The sequence below is a fragment of the Kogia breviceps genome, chromosome 12 (genome assembly GCF_026419965.1).
Source record: "Kogia breviceps isolate mKogBre1 chromosome 12, mKogBre1 haplotype 1, whole genome shotgun sequence".
NCBI lineage: Eukaryota > Metazoa > Chordata > Mammalia > Artiodactyla > Physeteridae > Kogia > Kogia breviceps.
The window spans coordinates 24,502,593-24,526,493 of record NC_081321.1 but is presented as its reverse complement, the minus strand read 5'-3'; the positions used below and the strand labels follow the sequence as shown (position 1 = coordinate 24,526,493).

The window sequence follows — 23,901 nt, the reverse complement described above, 5'->3', positions numbered from 1 at the left end:
TTATTTAATCTTTTTCATAATGACTCCATCTTATCCAGGGTTTCTAAGATTGTCAGTAGCAATTTGGCGTGGGAATGTATCCTAGGATGCTCTAGTGAGAACCTAGTTTACCTCCAGTCTCACAGCCACTGTTTGCCTGGGAACTCCATGCTTTGTATGTGAAGAAAGAGGCTGTGGAGTCTGGAATAGTCTATGCTAATCAAACTCCGTGTAAAGTTCCTGGAGTGGCCCCAAATTTAACCTGGGTCTGGGAGACCAGGGACCAGCCCGCCTGGGACTCTGACAGTCAGCTGTAGGCGACCTCCAGCCCTTCACAGCCGAATCCAACCTTTGAATGGGCATTGCTCTCCAATGTTTAACTTGCCAGTCTTTACTGTGTCTTTTTTTTGAAGGCCTTTTAAAACTTATTAAGGAAGGTGAAAGAAAGTGCAATAAAGGTCAAAGTCTTTAAAAAAAGTCTGATTAAATAATTGCAAAAACAAATTTTAAAAAAGAACTATCTGGGGCTTCCCTGGTGGTGCAGTGGTTGAGAGTCCGCCTGCCGATGCAGGGGACACGGGTTCGTGCCCCGGTCCGGGAAGATCCCAGATGCCGTGGAGCGGCTGGTCCCGTGAGCCATGGCCGCTGGGCCTGGGCGTCCGGAGCCTGTGCTCCACAACGGGAGAGGCCACAACGGTGAGAGGCCCGCGTACTGCAAAAAAAAAGGTAAGTTTAGGGGCTTCCCTGGTGGTGCAGTCGTTGAGAGTCCGCTTGCCGATGCAGGGGACGCGGGTTCGTGTCCCGGTCCAGGAAGATCCCACATGCCGCGGAGCGGCTGGGCCCGTGAGCCGTGGCCGCTGCGCCTGCGCGTCCGGAGCCTGTGCTCCTCAACGGGGCCACAACAGTGAGAGGCCCGCGTACCGCAAAAAAAAAAAAAAAAAAGAACTATCTGATTAGTTGTCGTGACCACCAGTTGTGTTTGAATAATGACTGGAGAAAACCCAGAGGAGGGAAGTGTTTAGATTACTTTGATTTAGGGCGATTGCCTTTTGGCGAGTTAAAAAAAAAAAAAAAAACTTGGTTGATTAATGTAACTGCTGGTATTCTTAGAATTAACATTTCAGTATTCATTTTCCTGAAATTGGTGTTTTATTTAACAAATGCTTATCTACCAGGCATTATGTGGCATTATCCTGTACTTTACAGGTAATAACTAACTTAATTCTCAAAAACCCATAATGCAGGTATTTTTTTACAGATGAAGAGACTGAAGCTCGAAAAGGTTAAGAAACTTGTGCAAGATCACCAGCAATAAGCATCCGACCAGGACTCAGACCCATGTAGCCAGACTTCAGAGCCCTGTACTACTGTACTGTGCAGCCTGGGTAAGGATTCCATTAGAATTCCATGTTAACAAATATAGCTACAAAGAATCTAATAAAATATTTCCATATCTAGGTGTATTCTTTTCAATCAAATTGCAGCAAAGACTCCTGTACTCAAAATAATTTGTAAGCTTTCTCTTATTCTTATTCATACAACTCTACATTAGGAAAGATACTGTAATTTGCAATACAGCCAAACCCTTTAAGAGGATTTACTTCCTCTCCAGCTTACCAGATGGTCATAATATTAAAAGGTTAAATGTACTGTGCCTTTGCATGGTGTGCTTGTCAATTTCACTGGTTCAGCCGCCCACCCCCATGAAACACTCCTCCTGGTATTGAAGACCCTATGTAGTCCCTTGAACCTGGGCTAGCCTTGTTGACACTATTAACCAATAGAATATGGCAGAAGTGATGCTGTGCTAGGTCCAAGATTACGTCTTGAAAGGGCAGTAGCTTCCACTTTTTGCTATTGGGAGCCCTGGGCTGCCGTGGAAGAAAGCCAATTACCTTGTTGTAGAGACAAATGAAGAGGTCATGTGGCCAGGGAGGAGGAGGCCCAGCTGAGCTCAGGCCCCAGTCAAGATGCCAGCTGATTGCAGATACACAAGTGACCACTGGCAAGATCAATAGAAAAATCACTTAGCTGAGCCTAGCCAAATTGAACAGTTGTTTTAAATCACTAAGTTTGGGGATAGTTTGTTATGCAGCAATAGATAACTGGAACACCAGATGCCTTTGCCTTTTATTAATGTGCGCATCCCAAAATATTTATTGATTCTCTACCATGTGACAGTTCTAGAAACTGGATACAGTGGTGAAAATTAACAAACAAATAAGTAAACACCTTCTAAGGAAGTTGCTTTCCGGTAGAGATCTGAATGATTAGAAGGAAGCACGTTCTGGAGATGGTGAGGAGATGCAGTCAGAGAGGTAGGCCGTAACTAGATCATGTTTGGGCCCTGGAGGAGTTTGGATTTTATTCTATGTTTAATGGGGAACTGTTGGAGAGTTTTACAAAGTGGAGTGATATTCTCTAAGGTGGTCTCTGAAAAAGATGGCTCTGGCAGCTGTGTGGAGTAAAAACTGTAGGGGCGGCTTCCCTGGTGGCGCAGTGGTTGAGAGTCCGCCTGCCGATGCAGGGGACGCGGGTTCGTGCCCCGGTCCGGGAGGATCCCACGTGCCGCGGAGCGGCTGGGCCCGTGAGCCGTGGCCGCTGAGCCTGCGCGTCCAGAGCCTGTGCTCCGCAACGGGAGAGGCCACAGCAGTGAGAGGCCCGCGTACCACAAAAAAAAAAAAAAAAAAAAAAAAAAAAAAAGAAGCCAGACAGAAAAGACCAACTAAAGTTCAATTTAATTTTTATGAAGTACCCAGAATTGGGAAATCCATAGAAAAAGAAAGTAGATTAGTGATTATCGGGGGCTGGTATGAGGGGCAATGGGTGAAGACTGCTAAGGGAGTGATAAAGATGTCTGGAATTAGATAATGGTGATTATTGCGCAACTTTGTAAACATGCTGAAAACTATTGAATTTTTGATTTTTTCTTGTTGGCTGTGCCACACATTTTATAGGATCTTAGTTCCCCGACTGGGGATCGAACCCAGGCTCCCAGCATTGGAAGCAAGATTCCCAACCACTGGACCACCAGGGAATCCTCTGTTGATCTTAAAAAGTGTGGTAAGTGAAGTTTATGGTAAGTATAGCTCCATATTTTTAAATGTTAAAAAGTGTTGTCTGGGGAGCCCTGGAGTTCCCTCTGAGACATTCTCGTGGGTCTGCAGGGTCAAAAGTATTTTCATAATAACACTAAGACATTACTTGCCTCTCTTATTCTCCTTCTTTCATGAGTATACAGTAGAATTTTCCAGACGATGGGGTTCCCTGGTGGCACAGTCCCTAATGAAGGGGACACGGGTTCAATCCCTGGTCCGGGAAGATCCCACACGCCACGGAGCAACTAAGCCCATGTGCCACAACTACTGAGGCTGCGTTCTACTGAGCCCACACACCACAACTACTGAAGCCGGTGGGCCTAGAGCCTGTGCTCCGCAGCAAGAGAAGCCACTGCAACGAGAAGCCCGCGCACCGCAACCAGAGAAACCCTGCATGCAGCAACGAAGACCCAAATGCTGCCAAAAATAAATAAATAAATAGAAGAATTTTCCAGAGGGTACGTGACATGTGATATTGCAGCAGATTGAATGCAGAAGTAGATGTGAAAATGCAACCTTTTTTTTTTTAAGTCAGACATTAAAGAGATTGGCAAAAAAGTAAAGCAATGCCACTATTCTCTCTAAATTTTGTGGGGACATATGTCTACTTAGAAAAATATATTATTTATATTAACATGATATGGACTTATTTTTAATGGGTAAATAAATATTTTAAATTGTTGCAGCTCAGATTTCTAATACTAATGATAAGTATTAATACAACTCACATAAACAAAGGTCTTGGGAGTCCACAATACTAGTTTCCAAGAGTGTAAAGGGACCCTGAGACCAAAAAGGTTGAGGATTTGCTGAACTAGAATAATAGCAATGGAGGTAGTACAAAGTGATTTGAAGGTAGACTCCATTGCTGGGGGTTCAGATGTTAGTAGTAAGAGGAAGAAAAGGGTCAAGAATGGCTTCTGGTTTGGTGCCTAAGCAAATGTGGATGGTGATGCCATGAGCTGAAATGGGGAGAACTGTGTGAGGAGGAGGTTTGGTAGAGAAAACCAAGTTCTAGGTCAGAAATTTAGACGTTTGGACATTGAAAGATGACCTCATTTAATACTCCCTCCAATCCAATGAGTTAGATATTACTGTCTCCATTTTACAGATGAAGACATTATAATTCAGAGTTTGCCTAGAACGCAGGAGATAGATCCTGATCTGAACCAGGTCTGACTCTGAAATCCTGGCTTATCTCAGTCTCCCTAAACTAAATTCATCTGAACTCCCAAACAGGAGGAAATGATAAAGGGATTTAGGTAAAACGTGACATTTAAAATACATAACAACCAGCGTGGTACCCCGTGGAGGCTGCAGTTCCAAGGAGTAGCAACGGCAGGTTTCCTGTGGGATTGCACACGTGAGGGGGACCAGGTGGGCATCAAGCATGTCCACTAGGGTGCGGGCAGAGTTGCCAACCAGAGCCCAGGCCTGCTCCACTCAGGGCAGGAGAAGCCAGGGGGCGGGTTGGGAGGAGGAGGAGGAGGAGGTGCTAAGGTAAGTTCTCACCTTTTAAGAGGAATTTTAATATTTTAACAGAGTGCAACTATAGCAGTGTAAAGCCAGCTGAAAGTGAGCTTGTGGTGCTGGGAAGATGGATGTTAAAATATTTCTCCTCTCATTCCGGGTTCAGAGAAATTGTTTTCTTTTTTTTTTTTTTAACATCTTTATTTGAGTATAACTGTTTTACAATAGTGTGTTAGTTTCTCCTTTACAACAAAGTGAATCAGTTATACATATACATATGTTCCCATATCTCTTCCCTCTTGCGTCACCCAGAAATTGTTTTCAAAAGCAGAGACGTTGGGTTTCAATTTTGCTCTGTTTCTTGTCCTGTAAATAATCAACTTGCTCCATTTCTAGTCCTCAGATAAAATTAATCACCCAACCAACCAACCTATCAAATATAGGAATGTGACTTATAAGACATATTCATTTTAACATAATTTCAACACAATAAAACAATAAATGGAAATACTTAAACTCAAAATTCAGATTCCTGCAACTTCAATCTGAAAAAAAAATTTTGTATTACTACTATTATCTAAACTAGGTGACTATTATCAGTAAGTCTTTTTTTTGTGTGTGGTATGCGGGCCTCTCACTGTTGTGGCCTCTTTCGTTGCGGAGCACAGGCTCCGGACGCGCAGGCTCAGCGGCCATGGCTCACGGGCCCAGCCGCTCCGCGGCACGTGGGATCTTCCCGGACCAGGGCACGAACCCGTGTCCCCTGCATCGGCAGGCGGATTCTCAACCACTGCGCCACCAGGGAAGCCCAGTAAGACTTTTAATATTACTTACTGTATGTTATTTGGTATTTAGGTGTTCATTTTTTTACATTTGAAAATGGCATTATGATTCTGCTTTTAAAAAAAGAGTCAATCTCTTAGATATACATACTACAGTATTTTCTGGTGAGATGATATTATATCTGACAGTTGATTTCCAATAATCTAGTGCAGTGGGGGTGAGGAGACAGTGGGGTTATAAATGAAACAAGATAGACCACATATTGATAAATGTTGAATCCAGGTAATCAATACACGGGGACTCATTATTGCATTCTTTCTTTCTACTTTGTGTATGTTTGGAAATTTCCAGAACAAAAGTTTAAGAAAAGAGTTCAATACTTATCCAATGTTTAGAGAGTGCTGCTGTTCAAAAAAAAGGCACAGGATACAAGACTAAATTGTTTTCTACATTTCACTTGCTTTAGGGTCTTTTTTCTTTTTTCTTGAAAGGATTCTGTAAAATTGTACATTTCAAGACGAATATAAAAAGTACTGTGTATTTATCCATAATCTCCTTTATAGCAGCTTCTGGGTGCCTCCTGTACACTTCCAATGAGAGTAAATAATTCCCCCTAATTTGGTCTTAACGTTCAACTGTTGTCACATTAATTGCTACCTTTGTGTAGCTACTGCCTAGTAATACATCACTAGACAAGACAGACATTTTAGTGTCTAAATTCAGAGTTAACCTAGCAAGTTTTTCATTTTTCAGTAATTTACTTTTTTTAGGTGAAAATTTTTAAATTCTGTTTTAACTTAGTTCTTTATTGTAATCTGGGCATATTTTGCCTTAGAGGCGTCTCCAGAACTCACTTTTTACCCAACAGTGTTGAAAAGGTGGTTCCACAGTATTTTAACATTTCTAGCTATAAATTATTTTTACACCCTAAATAAGATACCCCTGCCACCACCACCCCCTCGCCACATGTGAAGACGCAACTTGAACATGGCCGTCTGCAAACCAGGAAGGCGGCTCTCCCCAGACACCCAATCTGCTGGCACTCTGAGCTTGGATTTCTCAGCCTTCAGAACTGTGAAAAATAAATTTTTATTACTTAAGCCTCCCAGTCTATGATAATTGCAGCCTGAACTAAGACAAGGAGTTTGGTGTTTTATAAGCCTAGATAGCAATTTTGTAAAGTGATAAAAAGTTAAGCAAACTTAACTTTTAAGTAAATTTAAGGACAGGACAGCTAAATACAGAAAGTTGAAGTTATGTTATCCATCTCAAACCTTGAAGAAATGGGAGTATACATTTTAAATGGTTGTTTCATGCTCTTGGTTCTTCACTACTAGATAATGCTCTTTCCTACTCTTAGTTAATAACATGCATATCTAAAATTAAGCCTCTTGTGTTGCCTTGGATTCTGTTACTTTAAATAGGCACCCACCAGATTATAATTTTTACTTGTTTGAAGGTTGTTGGAGTCTGATATTAATTTCTTTCCTGCCAAAAAAATCACAATGGGCAAGCTGGAAGTCAGAAACAATTATTCAGGATAGCACAATTAAATTGGCTTTTCTCCCGGAATCTTTCTTGTTACCTTTACTTATCGTTGGAGTCTGAAGTTCAAGGAAATAGTCATAGGAGAAGAATTCTTTTAAAAAAGAGAGAGAGAGTGAGAGAAAGGGTCTATAATTTTCCTAAAACAGAATAGGTACTTTCCAGAATGTATTCCAAAAACTATTATGTAATCTAAAATTGCTCCCTGGAAATCATGGAGGGGGTTCTAAGCTTGGAGGATAACAGTTGCTTAGAAGCAACTAAGATGAATAAACATGCTGCAATTTCTTTCTAAGATTTCAAGCCTAATTCAATGATGGGATTATGTCTAAATTGCTAAGCTTAAAATAATTGCCTCAGGAATAGTCATATTGATTATGACTGAAAAACACAGAGGATCTGTGTTCTATTTTTAGTTTAAATGTATACTCTTTGTTGAGGAAGCTGAGGGATGCATTTACACAGTTTTCTGAAAGAATAAACTGTGATGTGTGGATGTGAAGAAAGAGAAAACAGTTCTTGACCTCCATAAGCTCTCAGATGCACAAGTTGGAAAGAAAAGATTTATATATCTGAATTAATTAATATTGCAAGACTAAATTGTGTGGGACTAACTACAAGTACCTCTGAATTCAGAGTGGGAGAGAATTGATGAGTGAGATTTCTGTGATTTAAAGGAAGCATTAGAAATAGTATATGAAGTCTGGAACTGAGAACTCAGGTTTAAATTCTGGCGTGTGGTAAGGGTCTAAAGATGTTGGATCCAAAACACACCCAAATCAAGATCGGTAGTTTTATTTAGCTGCCTCTTCAGTGCTTTCAACCATGAGGTTTATAGTTGAAACTGAAGAAGATTACACATTTATAACACGAAATCGAGTTCATCACTGAATAGCCAAATTAAATGGCTTTGATGATTGAAAATTAGACATACGTAAACATTATAGTTTGCTACATTTCGACATTTATAGTTACTTATATTCTTGAGACTATTTTGGAACTCATTATGTGCAACACTATAGATCTATGGGACTCATTGACATATCACTAGAACACTGCCTGGCATACAGTAGGCACTCAATAAGAATTGTTGACTAATGAATGAATTGTCAACATTCATACTCCTTTATGCATGCATGTGTATATATGCATATATGAATATATCTATAGTCATTCAATTTAATCTTAAGAAGTCAATAAAACAGTTACAAGTTTGAGTTATTTATGAGAATAATCATGATTCACAATGCTGACAATCTTTTCTCACAGAAAAATACACATACGCACTTAAAAAGGAAAGATGTTTTTATTTATTTATTTATTTTTGGTTGTGTTGGGTCTTTGTTTCTGTGCAAGTGCTTTCTCCAGTTGCCGCGAGTGGGGGCCCCTCTTCATCGCGGTGCGCGGGCCTCTCACTGTCACTGCCTCTCTTGCTGCGGAGCACGGGCTCCAGACGGGCAGGCTCGGTAGTTGTGGCTCACAGGCTTAGTTGCTTCGCGGCATGTGGGATCTTCCCAGACCAGGGCTCGAAACCGGTCCCCTGCATTGGCAGGCAGATTCTTAACCACGGCACCACCAGGGAAGCCCAAAGGAAAGGTTTTGTGTGTTTTTGTTTTGTTTTGTTTTGTTTTGCGGTACGCGGGCCTCTCACTGTCGTGGCCTTTCCCGCTGCGGAGCACAGCCTCCGGACGCGCAGGCTCAGCGGCCATGGCTCACGGGCCCAGCCGCTGCGCGGCACGTGGGATCTTCCCGGACCGGGGCACGAACCCGTGTCCGCTGCATAGGCAGGCGGACTCTCAACCACTGCGCCACCAGGGAAGCCCAGGAAAGGTTTTGAATTACAAAAATGCAACAGATGCCTGTTGTAAAATATTTTAACAATTTATAAATTTCATATTTGAGATATGAAAAATAAAAAGTGGAAGCTTTTCATATTTTTTAAGCACAAACATATGTATTGAGTTTATATTTAACACAGATGGGATCATACTATATATTTTTCTTTCTTGATTTTATATATTTTATATATTCAACCATATAGTAAATAATTTTTTTTCCATACGTGCAACTTCTTTCTTAGCATTACACTACATAGATATACCATAATTTATATAACCATTTCCTCTTGGTAGAAATAAGATTGTCTCCGCTTTTTTAATACCATGAACGTTTCAGGTCATATCACTGCACACATATCCTTTGCTTGTGTATTTTTGTAGGAGAGATTCTGAGAAACAGAATTGATGAAACATGAAACAAAAGGAGTGTTCTAAATTTTGATGGAAAAATCTGTATTTTAATTGCTACTCTTTTTTTTTTTTAACGGTACGCAGGCCTCTCACTGTTGGGGCCTCTCCCGTTGCGGGGCACAGGCTCCGGACGCACAGGCTCAGCGTCATGGCTCACGGGCCCAGCCACTCCGCGGCATGTGGGATCTTCCCGGACCGGGGCGCGAACCCTTGTCTCCTGCATCGGCAGGCGGACTCTCAACCACTGTGCCACCAGGGAATCCCGTAATCGCTACTCTTATATTCTCAATCTTGGTTTAGGGAAGGAACCCATCCAACCAAGGAAACTATCCTCTACAGAAGACTGTTAAGATTTCTTCCTCATCTTATGGTCCGTTATTCTCAGGGGGAGCCTGCCCTAGCTGCCTGAGATTCTAGTGGCATATCGTTGTTACCTCCTTGAGAAGAGATAGCACTGGGGCTTTTTCCAGAATATGGAATTATATATTCTTTCCTTTTAGATTTAGAATATGTATAATTTTATTTTTAACTAGGAGGGACCTTACAGATCAACCCCCTTATTTGGGGGGCATACTTTTAGTTGCTAGTAAAAGAAAATAACTCAAACCAGCTGAAACAATAAAAGGAATGTATTGGCTCACATTAACTGACAAATTCCAGATATTGACCTGGCTTCTTGTGCGATTTGATCCGGGAGTTCATGATATAATCTGCTTTTTAGAGTTCCTCTAGTCTCTGCCCTGTTCTGTATGTTGGCTTCATCCTTGGCCTGGCTTTCCTTGTAGGGCTACCAGCAATTCTGTATACTTCCTCATTTACATACAAGACAAGAAGAGGGTGTTCCTTCCTCCAGTTATCAAATGAAAGTTCTGAACACTAAGTAGACCAGCTTAGGACAATTGTCCATCTCCAAATCATTAACCCTTAAAGGGACATAGGTTCACAAAGCCTCACCCTAGAGCTAGCAGTAAGGCCAATCCCACCCAAACAACATCAAGGCTCAACAATGAAGGGAGGGGAATGGATTCTGATTAAACAAATACTCCTTAGGGGGGAACGTCCGTTCCTCTTGCCTCTTTTCCATAAGGAGGGACTTATGAAACTGTAACACTCAGCTCCTTGCTGACTATTCTCTTGAATGATGGAAAGCAAAGTCTGACGTTCATGGTCCTCATTGCTCTGCTGGATGGAGCTAATCTAATTAAAGGTTGTAAGCATTGAAGATTCAGCTATTTTCTTTCCACCTGGAGCTTATGTGGGGCAGCAATACTAGGGAAAATGTAGATGTTCTGCAGTCTCATATGTTCCCTCCTGTGTGCCGTGCCAGGGTCTGGCCTGTGGGAAGATTTCTGAACACAAAATGCAATCTATCAACAATTGAAAAAATAAGTTTATGATATTTTAAATATAGTCTGCTATTGTTTCAAGAAGTAGACAGATAAGGTACAATTAGTTTTTATAGGTTTATGTATTTATAGTTATATAGAGATCTTGAAAACATATACAGAGTCACAGCTTCTCTTCACGTCTTTTGAATTGGGGTTCGGTAGGATGCGTAGAGAGGTTTTTATACCTTTTAGCCTGGGGTAGCCTGAAGGTTTTGCCTAATTCTTCCTATCAATATTCTCCAGGCCAAATCACACTTACATATATGCTCTTTTGGCTGCAAGGGGCAGAATCCCAACTTACATTACCTTAGGCAAAAAAAAGTCAAATTCATGATAACATTAGAGGATGCTTGCTCCATTTGTCTCCTCTGTCCTGAGTGTCAGCCTCATTCTTCTCTCTTGCTGCAGATTATCTTTCTTCACATAACAGAAACACGACCACTGGTATCTCCTGAGTTTTTCAGCTTACAGCGCTGGCCACCTGCAGAGAGACCCCCTCAGCTCTCTGGGTCCCAAGTCCAAGACCAATGAGAAATTGCTTATTGGCCCAGCTTGGGCCACAAGCCTTCTTCTAGACCAATCAATTGCTTTGAGAGGAGGTAGGGGTGTGTGTGTGTGTGTGTGTGTGTGTGTGTGTGTGTGTGTGTGTGTGTGTGTGTGTGTGTGATGTTGTATCATATCATTGTATCAATAGCTCCTGAGAGAGCAATTGGGTTCGATGAAAGGAACAGGGTTCTCAGAAGAAGGAGGCGGTCCTGAGAAAATAATTACACATAAATCTACTATAGTATTATTGGAAAAAAGAGAAAGAATAGGACTAGATGGTGAATAGGAACTAATGTTTGGTATTTTATGTGAGGTAAAGGGAGAAAAGAAGGTCTAGAGATTTCATTGAGAAAGTAAGGAAACATTCATGTGAAATTATTTTTTTTAACATCTTTATTGGAGTATAATTGCTTTACAATGGTGTGTTAGTTTGTGCTTTATAAAAAAGTAAATCAGCTATACATATACATATATCCCCATATCTCCTCCTTCTTGCGTCTCCCTATTTTTTTAAAATTAGGATTAAAAAAAAAACCTTTTATGTATTTTTGGCTGCGTTGGTCTTCGTTGCTGTGCGTGGGCTTTCTCTAGTTGTGGCAAGCGGGCGGGGTCTACTCTTTGTTGTGGCTTCTCTTGTTGCAGAGCACGGGCTCTAGACGTGTGGTCTTCAGTAGTTGTGGCTCGCGGGCTCTAGAGTGCAGGCTCAGCAGTTGTGGTGCTCTGTGGCATGTGGGCTCTTCCTGGACCAGGGATTGAACCCGTGTCCCCTGTATTCGCAGGCGGATTCTTAAGCACTGCACCATCAGGGAAGTCCCCATGTGAAACTTCAGATAGTACAGACATACTCAAAATGTTGACAAATGTTATGCCTTATTACTTTCAAATACTTCAGTAAAAAACAGATGAAACAAAATGGCAAAATGTTAATATTAAAACTAGGTGATGTATATATGTGCTCATTATCCGAGTCTTTCCGTGTGTTTGAAAAATGTTCATATCAAAAGGAAAAAATAATCAAATTCCGAAGTGGATCTCTGAAAAGAAGTCATAGCAGCATAGAGGGGAAAGATTAGTCAACTCAAGTAAAGAGATTTCATAGACTTATAAACAGCAGAGCTGAAAGGGCCTTAAGATATCCTACAATCCAGTCTTTTAGGCTTTGTTCCTGTCCTCCACTAACAATGTGTGTTTGGGTAAGTCACGAAAATTCTGTGGAACTTAGACATTTTTATGTGTAAAGTGAGGGGGCTGACTTAGCTGATTTCAAATATTCTGTGTTAAACTCACTCAAAACTAGCTAAGACTAGGGACTCCCCTGGTGGCACAGTGGTTAAAAATCCACCTGCCAATGCAGGGGACACGGCTTTGAGCCCTGGTTCGGGAAGATCCCACATGTGGTGGAGCAAATAAGCCCGAAAGCCACAACTACTGAAGCCCCTAGATCCTGAGTTCTGCAACAAGAGAAGCCTGCACACCACAGTGAAGAGTAGGCCCTGTTCACTGCAACTAGAGAGAAAGCCCACGCACAGCAACGAAGACCCAACACAGCCATGAATAAATAAATAAATAAATTTATTAAAAAATAATTAGCTAAAAAAAAAAATAATAATAATAATTAGCTAAGGCTACCTCTCAGGTATCAGCAAGACTTTAAGAAAGTGAGTCACCCCCACTTGCCTGGCATTGAAGGCTCTTCATGCTCTGGCTCCAACTGAACTATTGTCCTCTATGCACTTTTATACCCCAGTCATTTCTTCTGTGCCTGGAACAGCTTCCTTCCCATCTCTACCTGATGAACTCCTATTCCTCTTATAAGGCCATCTCAAATATTACCACTTTCTTGATGTCCTAGTGGATTCCTTAATAAGATTTGACCTCTGCTCACTAAATCCTACATCACTTTTTGAATTTGTCCTGTGGAATATATGACATTTTACTTTTTATTATCTCTTTTTGGTATTTTAATTATTTTTGAAAAATATTTTCCTTCCTGCTAGACTCTAGACTCCTGAAGAAGAGGGATTGTGTCTTATTTAGTTTCATATTCTCAAAGCATTAGCATAATGACTTACATAAAAGATTTTTTATAAACTTGGACCCATTGTATACAGTAGAAACAGATTTATGCAAAATCGTGAGTTGGCTGTTTTGCTACCAAACTTTTATTGGCATAAACTAACACTTTTTCTGAAACGAATGATGAGGGAATATGGTTATTGATTTTCCAAATAACTTTTCATTGTGATAAGATTTCCCCAGAAAGCTAAAACCCTGGCAGGAGAAAATGTCACTCAAGAAAACATCACTCACAAAAGAAAATCTTTTGTTGGAATTGTGATTATTTGGCATGTTTTGTGCTATGTAGAGGTTAAAGTTGGGATTGTTTTCTCCATTGCAGGTTCCCAGTCAGGCAGCATATGTACAAGCAGAATGGAAGGCCATGCTCTAAGTATTTGATCAAATGATCTGCTGTCTCTGAAGGACTCTCTGGTAAAAACTCCAATGGAGGGCACCACTTATGCTTGGAGGGGCTCAGCCATGCCAGGGTCTGCTGCCTGCAGGAAGCACAGGAATGAGGAATTGACTGAGCACGGCTAACCTGGTGGCATATCATGTGGTGACTCTGACTACTAGTAAAATGTGGTCCAATGAACATCTGGGACTCTGAATAGTTACTTTAACAATCCCGTCTCTCTTGGTTGTGAGTATGTGTGGATGACATGGTGGAAATGAAGGATGGTACCAACAGAGGTTGTCTTAGCATGGGAATAGGGATATGATCTCTCCCCTCCTCAACACAATTTAAATATTTTGTAAGATTTAAATCATTTTTGTTCACTTAGCTAATTTATTTCTATGTCATTATTTGGGAGGAAAACATGTATGCAATGATATATAGTTAATTATTGGTTATCCTTTCAGCTTTGTTTTATTGCAGCTTAATGAAGAATATACCTACACATTGTCATTCTGAAGTGATAATTAGAACATACCCAGGTATCTTCAAATTAGAATTTAATCTTGTAATGTGTGACAATTCTCTTGAAAGTTTTAGGGGCGATTTTAGAGATTTTGTCTATTTTGATGAAATTTATATATCATAATTGAATGCATTCTGTTTGGGCTTCTTTCTATTTTTTCATCTTGAAAACATTAATGCAGGGCTTACAAACTCATAAGTCAGTTACTTTTCAAATGAACAAAAAGTGACATATCCCTTGGCTAGTGTAAACAGTAAATTAGTCTTCTATTGTGCTTTGTTTTATTAGTCTAGAATCTAACAAACAATCTGTAAGGATCTACCAGCAAAGATAGGAGAAACACATACACAACCTGTCATTCCCTCCCCCCACCATTAGAGAAATTGTTTTACATATTTCAGTACTCTGTATATGAGAAACAGCAATCGTTGTATAATAGCAAATTAGCATATGTTCATAAATGTCACAGATATTACAGTTTCTGTATTTTCCTAGTAGCATCAACAACTTGTTACTACCTAGATAACCACCCTTCTTTCACTCATTCAATAAACATAAATTGAAGGACTAGGTGGACCAGGGTTCCGCTAGATACTAGAAATAGGAATAGCAGGATGGTGACTCCTGCTCTGTGGAGCTCACAATCCAGCTGAGCAGACAGACACAGAAAAAGTCATTATAAGCGTTTTGAAGGAAAAGTGAAGGGTACAACAGGAGCTAATGGTGCGTTTCCCAGGCTGTGGCTCATTCTGATTTTTTGATTCTTCTTACCCTTCAAACTTGGAGAGAAAGTGAGGGTACAAGCTACAGTAATTGATGGTATGCATGCATACATATCTTCTAGGAAGAACATTATTCAGTCAAATAGTTGAGGTTCGTTCTCTCAGTCCACCTCCCTGGAAGGTTTGCTTGTGTGTCTACCAGCGGTGTTCACAATGCACACCCACACGCCCCCCGCCCCGCCCCGCCCCCTTATACCCAGATCCCGAAGGAAGAGAGTACGGAGTGGTGTGGAAGGATTCAGTTTTTCACCTTTCAAGGGAGTAAGAACTGATTGGTGAGCCCGTTCTGAATAATGTAAAGTCAGAGGAAAGGGCAGGGTAAGAGAGCCACAGTCTTGCGAAGGGCAGAGTTCAGGGTCTAATTCCTGTTGCTTTATCAGCCGCCGATTGTACCTGCTGGGAGAGCTGATAATATCAGATGCGTACAGAGCTGGGGAACTGGAGCGCCTTGGCTACTTTACACTGACCTGGAAAATGTCAGGATAAATTACGGAATGGGTCGAGGAGGGGAAGTCGGTAATTGAAGTCCTTTTAGAAGTCTCAAAGCTTTGTGGATATTGAGTACTGTTCCCCCCCGCCCCCTTCACCATTGAGCTGGCACCAATTCAGTGAGGAAAGATGCCTTGTGAATGGGGCTGAGGGCTGGGAGAAGGATTCAACGACTAAGATCTTAAAATGAGATTGGCATCTGCACTTGTCACAGTTTAAAACATGTTGATGGTCCAGATCGTTGTGGGAAATGATTTCAGAGCGCCGTTAACCTTTCCCAAAGCTGCATTTCTTTTTTAAAAAAATCAGGATAGGTAGCATCCCGTTTAGAAGGCATAATCCTGCTCTGCGGCTTTGCCTCTTGCGGGCAGGAGGAGGCCAGGAGCCGTGTGTGTGGGGTCGCCCCCGCGCCGCAGCCCCGGCCGGCGGGCGGGCACGAATCCCGCCAGCCCTGAGCTCTCCCTCCGAGCCCGCTGGACGCGCGCGCACACACACGGCCGAAACGCGCGCTCCCGCCCCTCGCGAGCGCGCCCTCTCCTCCGCGCCCCCGCCCCACGCGCCGGTCCTCCGCGCCCCCGCGCTCCCACAGCCCGAGCGCCGGCTCAGCTGACCCGCGGGCGCCAGACGCCGTGGCTCCCAGCTCGCGAGTGCAGCTGCGGCGGCGCGGGCCTCTCACGGCGACACTCCCCCACCCGCACGCCCCTCCCCCACCCCGCACCGGGATCCGGACCGACTGCGCGCGAGCTCGCGGCCCCTTCCCCGGCGCTGAGCGAGGAGCGAAGCTGCGGCGACGAGCAGCGGCTGTGCGGCCATGGGCGCGCCCGGGTCGCCCTAGGGCGGGCGCGCGGAGACCAAAGCCGGAGCGGCAGTCTCGGCAGCGAGCCCTCTCGGGCGGCGGCGGCGGCAGGAGCAGCGCAGCCGGGATGAGCGGGAGCGGCGCGGCGCCCGGCCCGGGCTCGGGCTCCTCCCCGGCCGCCTGCCGTTTCGCGCACTACTTCGTGCTGTGCGGGATCGACGCGGACAGCGGCCTGGAGCCCGACGAGCTGGCGGGTAAGGCCGGGCTGCGGTGGCGCGGGACCGGGTCCCCTCAGGGACGCGGGGGGCGCTGCGGGGACGTTCGGGAGGCGGCGTGCGGGCTGCAGACAAAGTCAGCTCCCGGCGGCGCCCGCTCTCTGGCCGGCCGGGCTCTCGGGCGGCGATTAATGACATTGTTATTTATTCCGCGTGCAGGGTGCGCTGCTGAGCCCGCGGGCGCCGCCGGGGGCTTTTGCCTGGCGGGCGCGGGGTTAGGAATAACGGGTGCGGGGGCAGTGTCGGGGGCAGCCCCGAGGGCACGGCCCCAGCCCGGCGCGCCGGCCCCCTCGCCCGCAGCTGCCCGCGGAGGCGGCCGGTGAGTCACCGGGCGCATTAACTCCAGGCCTCGCTATGCTCCTGCGGCTCCCGCCCCCTACCCTCCACCCTCCGCTCCGGCTGCGAAGTTTCAGCCTCGGCACGTGACGCGGCGCCCCGGCCCCCTCGGGGAGGGGAGTTGGAGGCCGCGGGGTTCGCGCCCACCCAGGCGGCGGTGGCCCGTGGGGCGAGCACCGGGCGGGAGGCTGGTTGTACTTCATCCCTGACTGTTCCCGGGTCTGCGCCGCCTCACGCCTCGGGTTCTGCGATGACCGTCGAGTCACCTTTTGGAATCCTGTCGGTTTGGCAGTGTCTCCGGAGCTGGCGACGATCTTTGAACCCTCGGGTCCCGGCACGACGCTTTGTTAACACCGCTTATACTGTTCCGAGTTTAAGTAGTTGGATATTTCCCCTCAGTTGGGTGCATCGAGTGTTGCCGCCTGGGTTTTCCTGGAGGGGCATTGGCCCGTCCTCTTGGCTCATTTGGTGGCGCAGTGCAGGGCTGAGCTGGGGAACCGACGCTGGGAAGGGACGCTGTTAAAGGATGATGGTGGAGGGGCCGGGGGTGGGTGAGTGCACAGTGTCGGGGGGAGGCCGGAGAGAAAAGGCTGATTTCATTTTTCACGCCTGTTTCTTTCTGCTTGCCTTCTTGGGATGTGAATCTGGATTTTTTTTTTTTTTTTTAATGGGTGAGATAAGTGACATCTACCGCTTGAACTTTATCTGTGTCAGTGTTGAACACTTAGGTCATAGCCTTTCAGAACAGCTTCTTTTGGACATAGCATTCTTGATTGCACCAGTGTGTATTTTTCTTTCCTTTTCCTTTTTGGAGGGGCGGACTGGGAAGAATATTAAATAATAAACAACAGTAAACAAAACTGTTTAGCCTTAAGATACAATACCCAAGTGAATATCTTAAGTCAGTTTCACAGCAAAACATTTTCAACAAAAACTATGTCTAGTTTTACTTTATTTTTTGAAGAGGAGTACCAGGTTTTCTCTATGTGTAATTATATATTCATGTTTCTTCAATTAAGATTTCATGTACATATTAAGAATGGCTTTGTTAAGGGTTATGGAGTTAGAAAAAAATGTTTGCAGAGGGATTTGGAGAGATTCCTCTTTTGGGATTGGTGAAGGGATTATTTTATGTTTCTAGAATCCCTTTTCCCCTAAACATCTCCCTAAGTATTTGTGGCACCGAGGCACTTGGAGACCTTCTGTCAGTGGCGACTGATGACTGGAAAAAGCCTGTATTTTTTTCTTCATCGAGTCTGTATGCCTAGTGAAGCTAAAACAACACCTGTAAGTGTGGCCTGGAACTCTTTAGGCATAGTGCAAATGGCTTTAACAAAATTAAACAGTAAAAGAACTTTTAATGCTTTTTTTTAAGGCACAAACTGGCTTCTCCTTTTGCAATATACTATGGGTGAGTGTGGGTGTTGTTTGGGATTTCTGCACCTCATAACACTTGGTGTTTTGAGGTAACCATTTTGTCTGATAATATTTTCATTCGTTCATTCAGCAAATAGTTTTGAAAGACTTTACGTGTAGATTGTGTTCTAGGCCCTGGGCTCAGTTGTAATCAAAGCAGTCAAAAAAATTCCTGCCATCATAGAACTTACATTCTAGCATGGCAAAATAATAAAAAATATATAGTTTGTCAGAGGTTAATAAGTGCTATGAGGAAAAATAAAGCAGGGAAATGATGGTAGGGCAGTGCCAGCAGAATGGTGAGACTTGTGGGATCATAATGATTTTAAATAAGATGGTTAGGGAAGGCCTCACTGATAAGGTGGTATTTGAACAGAACCCTAAAGGAGGTGAGGAAGCAGGCCATGTGGATTGTCTCAGGGAACAGCATTGTAGGCAGAGGAAGCAGCACGTGCAAAGACCTGAGGTGGAAGAGTGCCTAGTTTTGCAGGTCATTGAGAAGAGGGGTCGGGGAGATTCTGTAGGGCCTCATAGACAGACTTCGACTCTGAGATGGGAGACCATCTCACAAGGTTTTGAGCAGTGTAGTGAGATCTGATGTACCTTCTGAAAAGTTGGCTGTGGCTGCCATGTTGACTAGAGTATATCAGAGGCAAGGATAGAGATGGACCGGTTAGGAGGCTCTTTTTCACTGTTTGAGGTGTCAGTTGTTGGTGGCTTGGACCAGGGCAGTAGCCATGAAGTGGTTAGAAGCTGGATATATTTTGAAGGGAGAGTCAGCAGGACTTGCTGATGAATTGAGTATGGTATTCATATTCAAAGAAAGTGATCAGAGACGACTCCAGGATTTTCTGCCTAAGCGATTATAAGCACCTTTATTTACAAAAATTGGAAGACTGATGGAGAAGCTGGCTGGAGAAGATGAGTTTAGCTTTGGACATGTTAAGTTTGAGGTGCCCATTAGACATTCAAATGGAGATACCAAGTAGGCAAGACATCTTTCAGGGGTCTGAATTTATTTTTAGATATGAATCGAAAGCCATGAAATTGGGTGACATCATCCAGGGAGTGGGTGTAGATAGAAAAGAGGCTGGAGGATTGAGTCCTGGAGACATTCCAACATTCAGAGGTGAGAAGGATGAGGGGAGAACAACCAAGGAGGTTAAGAAATGTGACCAGGGAGATGAGAGGAAACAAGAGAATGTAGTATCATGTTCCAGCTAACAGTCTTCTTAACTGTTTCCACAGAGTTACATTTAAGGATCAGGAAATAAGGCCAGTGAGTTAGGCAAATTAGTCAGAAGGTTGTTTCTGTTTTGCTGCATTAATTTCAAAGTTAATGATAGTTAAGTTTCTATTTTACTTTTCTGGAACTGATCCATTTTTATCACACTGTTTCTTAGGAAGTTGTCACCCTGCCTGTAGAAGATCTTAATTGACTTCTATTAAACATAAATTCTACCAATTGCAGATAGACGTTTTTTTTAACCTATGCGTATTCCTAGAACTCACACTGTGCAGGTGGTGGGACATTGTTATCAAAGGAAGGACACAAACCATATGATGAAGTAACAATTAAATAGACTGAGACTTTATGAGAAATGAGACCTTGTAATAAAGTTATCAGGACTTTACATTGTTTTTCAGACACTCCTCCAGTAAGGCACTGCATTCTCAACAATGGAAAAGACTTCTTTCATCTCAAATAAGTCTTTTAACAGCAGAAGATAATTTAAATATATATAAATTTAAAATATTTTAAAATGGAAGACCTGGAAATTTTACAGAGATGTCTCTGTATGTATACTGATGCAGCAGTATTGCCTCTTGTCCTTTCTCTACCATGTCTTAGCTGTTGTGCTTCTACTCACTGTATGTTTTCAAGATGTACTTTATCCGTAAACAAAATTGTCCCTTAAATGTTAAAGCAGAAATGTTTAGATTTCCTTTAATGTTAAAGAAAAGAAAAAGTTTCAAACGGATTCTTTATTGCATAAAGAAGAAAGGGGCTGTAAATAGAAGTTACTGGAATTAGTTGATGTGAAGGGAAGCAGGTATCATTTTGAAATTTTCTTTTATGTCTCATTTCCTCTAAGACCTAGCTGTAGGAATTTATGTGGCTGGATTTACAGCACAGATCTTTCAGCCAATGGAAAAATGAAGGATGTGGGGCTTCCCTGGTGGCGCAGTGGTTAAGAATCCGCCTGCTAGTGCAGGGGACACGGGTTTGAGCCCCGATCCGGGAAGATCCCACGTGCCGTGGAGCAACTAAGCCCGCGAGCCACAACTGCTGAAGCCTATGTGCCTAGAGCCCGTGCTCGGCAAAAAGAGAAGCCACCGTAATGAGAAGCTTGCGCACTGCAACGAAGAGTAGCCCCTGCTCGCCACAACTAGAGAAAGCCCATGCACAGCAACAAACACCCAATGTAGCCAAAAATAAACAAATAAATTTAAAAACAAAAAGCAAACAACAAAAAAAGAAAAATGAAGGATGTAATTAGACCTTTATTTAAGTAACATAAATATGCAAACCCCCAAGAAGGAAAGGCCTTTGCCTCTCTCTTTCATAGTACCTTATACATAGTACATAGTGTTTAATAAGACTTACACATGAGTCTACAAATTGTGCGGTGACCAGAATATTCTTAAAGCTTTCCCATGGTAGCTTGGATTCAGTACTGCTGATAGATATGGAAGTCTGATGGGTGAGCACTGCCACAGACCTTTGTTTAGAGATCTTCCTTGGTGCCTCCAGCAGTTTATTTTTAGCCTTGGTGTCTTGGCTCTGGTTTCCAGAAGAGCTTAGAGGCAGTGGAGAGCATGGTCTAAATTCAAATATAAAATTTATTTGAGACTGACAGTATCATGCCACAGTAGTGCTGGGAAGGACCTTAGACATCATAGAGTGAAGAAACCAAGGCTGAGAGTTTAAGGTCTTAGAGATCACATTTGACCAGCGCAGGCACCACACTAAAGCCTGTTTTTTGTTTTTGTTTTTTGTTTTTGCCTTGTCTCGCGGCTTGTGGGATCTTAGTTCCCCGACCAGGGATGGAATCTGGGGTCTCGGGCAGTGAGAGCGCTGAGTGAGTCCTAACCACTGGACTGCCACAGAATTCCCAAGCCTGTTTGTTCTAATACACAAAGCTCCATAGTTATTTAAGCTCAGAAAAAAGATGAGGTTGACTCAAGTTCAGCAAGCATTTCAGGATTGCCCTTAATCCAGACTGAATGTCAATAGTCAAGACTGTGCTAAAGTCTTCAAAAAACTGCTGCCAGGTGTACGGGAGTGGGTGGGGTAGGAGCTTCCTTCATCGGACTAAGTTGGTGGTGCCTCAATTGTTAGCCTCGTTCACATCCCTGGCCCACAATAGATTATGTTTGGGAGTTTGGAAGGTCTGATCTGGTAACTGGGAGGCGGGGGAAGGAATAATACAAGGATCAAGTTCCATTCTAATGGGGCCAAAGACGATTCAAGGTCTGGTTGCTGTGGTATAGTGATAACTTGATTTTAAAAATCCACTGGGAGAGACTTCCCTCGTGGTCCAGTGGTTAAGACTACGCACTCCCAATGCAGGGGGCCCGGGTTCGATCCCTGGTCAGGGAACTAGATCCCACGTGCCACAACTAAGAGCCCACATGCTGCAACTAAAAGGTCCTGTGTGCTGCAACTAAGACACGGCGCAGCCAAATAAATAAATATTTTTTAAAAAACCAAAAAAAAAAGTTTAAAAAAATCCACTGGAAATAAAACTCTTCCTGGTGAAATGGGCCCAGCAGTGAGGGCAGCTAAGTCCCTGTGGTAACCCTAGGGCTCAGGCACCTGCTGCATTGGTTAATGTAGGACCTTCCAGCATAGGGAGCTCAGAAGACCAGAGCAGATGAGATGGATAGGGAGAGGGGAGGAGGGAGGGTCATAAGTGTCTTTGGAGGAGGAGAAAATAGTAAGAGAAAGGGAAAGAAGGGACGGGAAGAGCAAAAGAAGGCTGGAGGAGCGCAAGTACGTAATATCCACTGCTAAGGAGTTGAGACAGACTGTTCTGAAATTTCTGAGTATATCCTTTTGTTTGCATTTCCACTTCTGGTCACAGACACTCTTGGAGTAATAGAAGGTAGTCATAATTTCCATGGAACTCCATATGGAAGAAAACATTTTCTTCTATCATTTGTTAGAGGGTAGATAGAGGTAGTTCCTACATAAGGTAATTTAGTCAACTATACTTCAATTAAAAAAAAAAGGTACTTTAGGAAACAAGTAATATATGTCCAGATCCTTAACAGTTTTGATTAATAATGACCTAAATTTTGTTTTTGGTAAAGCCATAACTAGCTATTATGCTTTGGATTAATTATTCAATTTTTTAAAAATAAATTTATTTATTTTCGGCTACGTTGGGCCTTCATTGCTGTGCGTGGGCTTTCTCTAGTTGTGGTGAGCGGGGGCTACTCTTCATAGTGGTGCGTGGGCTTCTTATTGCGGTGACTTCTCTCTTTGTGGAGCACGGGCTCTAGGCGTGCGGGCTTCAGTAGTTGCGGCGTGCAGGCTCAGTGGTTGTGGCTCACGGGCTCTAGAGCACAGGCTCAATAGTTGTGGCGCACAGGCTTAGTTGCTCCGCGGCATGTGGGATCTTGCCGGACCAGGGATTGAACCCATGTCCCCTGTATTGGCAGGCAGATTCTCAACCACTGCACCACCTGGGAAGCCCCTAATTATTCAATGTTAAATGCTTACAGTGTGTCAGGTTGAGGAGTATATAGGTGACAGTCACTGTTCTGAAAGAATCTGCAATGAAATAGCAATAATAAAATAACTAACATTTATTTAGTACTTTCCACATGCCAAGCACTGGCCTAATACTTCATGATTATTACCTCATTTAATACTGACAACAACCTTAGGAGGAGGCACTATTTTCTCTATTTTCCAGATGAGGAAACTGAGGCTAGAGAATTTAAGTACTTTACCTAAGTTCATATAAGAAGTGAGAAACCTGGATTAAAAGTCTGACGTGATCCATCATGCTAATAACCACTACATTTGCTGCCTCCTTAGTAACATATACTGTATCACACAGATTATAAAATCTACCAGTACTCTTCATGGATAACCTTATAATCAAATGAGATTATCTTTTAACTCCTCTGTAGAGGAAAGATATTAAGAGGGAGAAGACTGGTCTTTATGACCTTTAGGACCTGACTTGGATTGTCTCTTCTTAAAGGTGGCACTGCATGCATTCTATCATTCATTTATTTAAAAAAATATATATGTATATATTTGATTTACTTTTATTCTTTTTTTGTGGTATTAAATTTTTAAAATATCTTTATTGGAGTATAATTGCTTTACAATGTTATGTTAGTTTCTGCTGTACAAAAATATGGACTGCTTCACGACTTTGCATGTCCTCCTTGCACAGGGGCCATGCTAATCCCTGTATTGTTCCAGTTTTAGTAAATGTGCTGCCTAAGTGGGCACTACTTTTGTTTTTATTAATGAATATTTATAAAGATAAGATATTATATAGGTATAAGGCTTTTATTGCATAAATAAAAATACCACTTTCAAAAAAATTTTAAACCTTTTCATTCTTCTTACTGTTTTTTTTTTTTTTTTTTTTTTTTCCTGTATACGGGCCTCTCACTGTTGTGGCCTCTCCCGTTGTGGAGCACAGGCTCTGGACGCGCAGGCTCAGCGGCCATGGCTCACGGGCCCAGCCGCTCCGCGGCACGTGGGATCTTCCCGGACCCGGGCACAAACCCGCGTCCCC

General features: G+C 43.2%; 1 protein-coding gene, 1 long non-coding RNA gene and 1 other non-coding gene across 7 annotated transcripts in view; 2 read left to right on the top strand and 1 right to left on the bottom strand.

The window, feature by feature from the left end:
• The first annotated feature begins 2,866 nt into the window (after positions 1 to 2,866).
• LOC136792349 (uncharacterized) lies at positions 2,867 to 14,313 on the top strand. The gene is made up of 4 exons (XR_010836001.1): positions 2,867 to 3,042; positions 3,221 to 3,535; positions 10,921 to 11,111; positions 13,457 to 14,313. It is a non-coding gene; the product is annotated as an uncharacterized lncRNA (long non-coding RNA).
• A 1,589-nt stretch (positions 14,314 to 15,902) lies between these two features.
• Positions 15,903 to 23,901, top strand: part of DENND5B (DENN domain containing 5B) — a 196,076-nt gene continuing 188,077 nt past the window's right edge. For 3 of the 5 annotated variants that reach the window (XM_067008967.1, XM_067008969.1, XM_067008971.1), the window contains exon 1: positions 16,031 to 16,360. In XM_067008967.1, the coding sequence (XP_066865068.1) occupies positions 16,234 to 16,360 (127 nt within the window). In that variant the 5' untranslated portion in view covers positions 16,031 to 16,233. Of the gene's footprint in view, positions 16,361 to 23,901 lie in introns of all 5 variants that reach the window. The other 2 variants (XM_067008968.1, XM_067008970.1) reach the window with 2 other exon arrangements.
• On the bottom strand, positions 23,506 to 23,609 carry LOC131767586 (U6 spliceosomal RNA). The gene has a single exon (XR_009338785.1). It is a non-coding gene; the product is annotated as a U6 spliceosomal RNA (small nuclear RNA).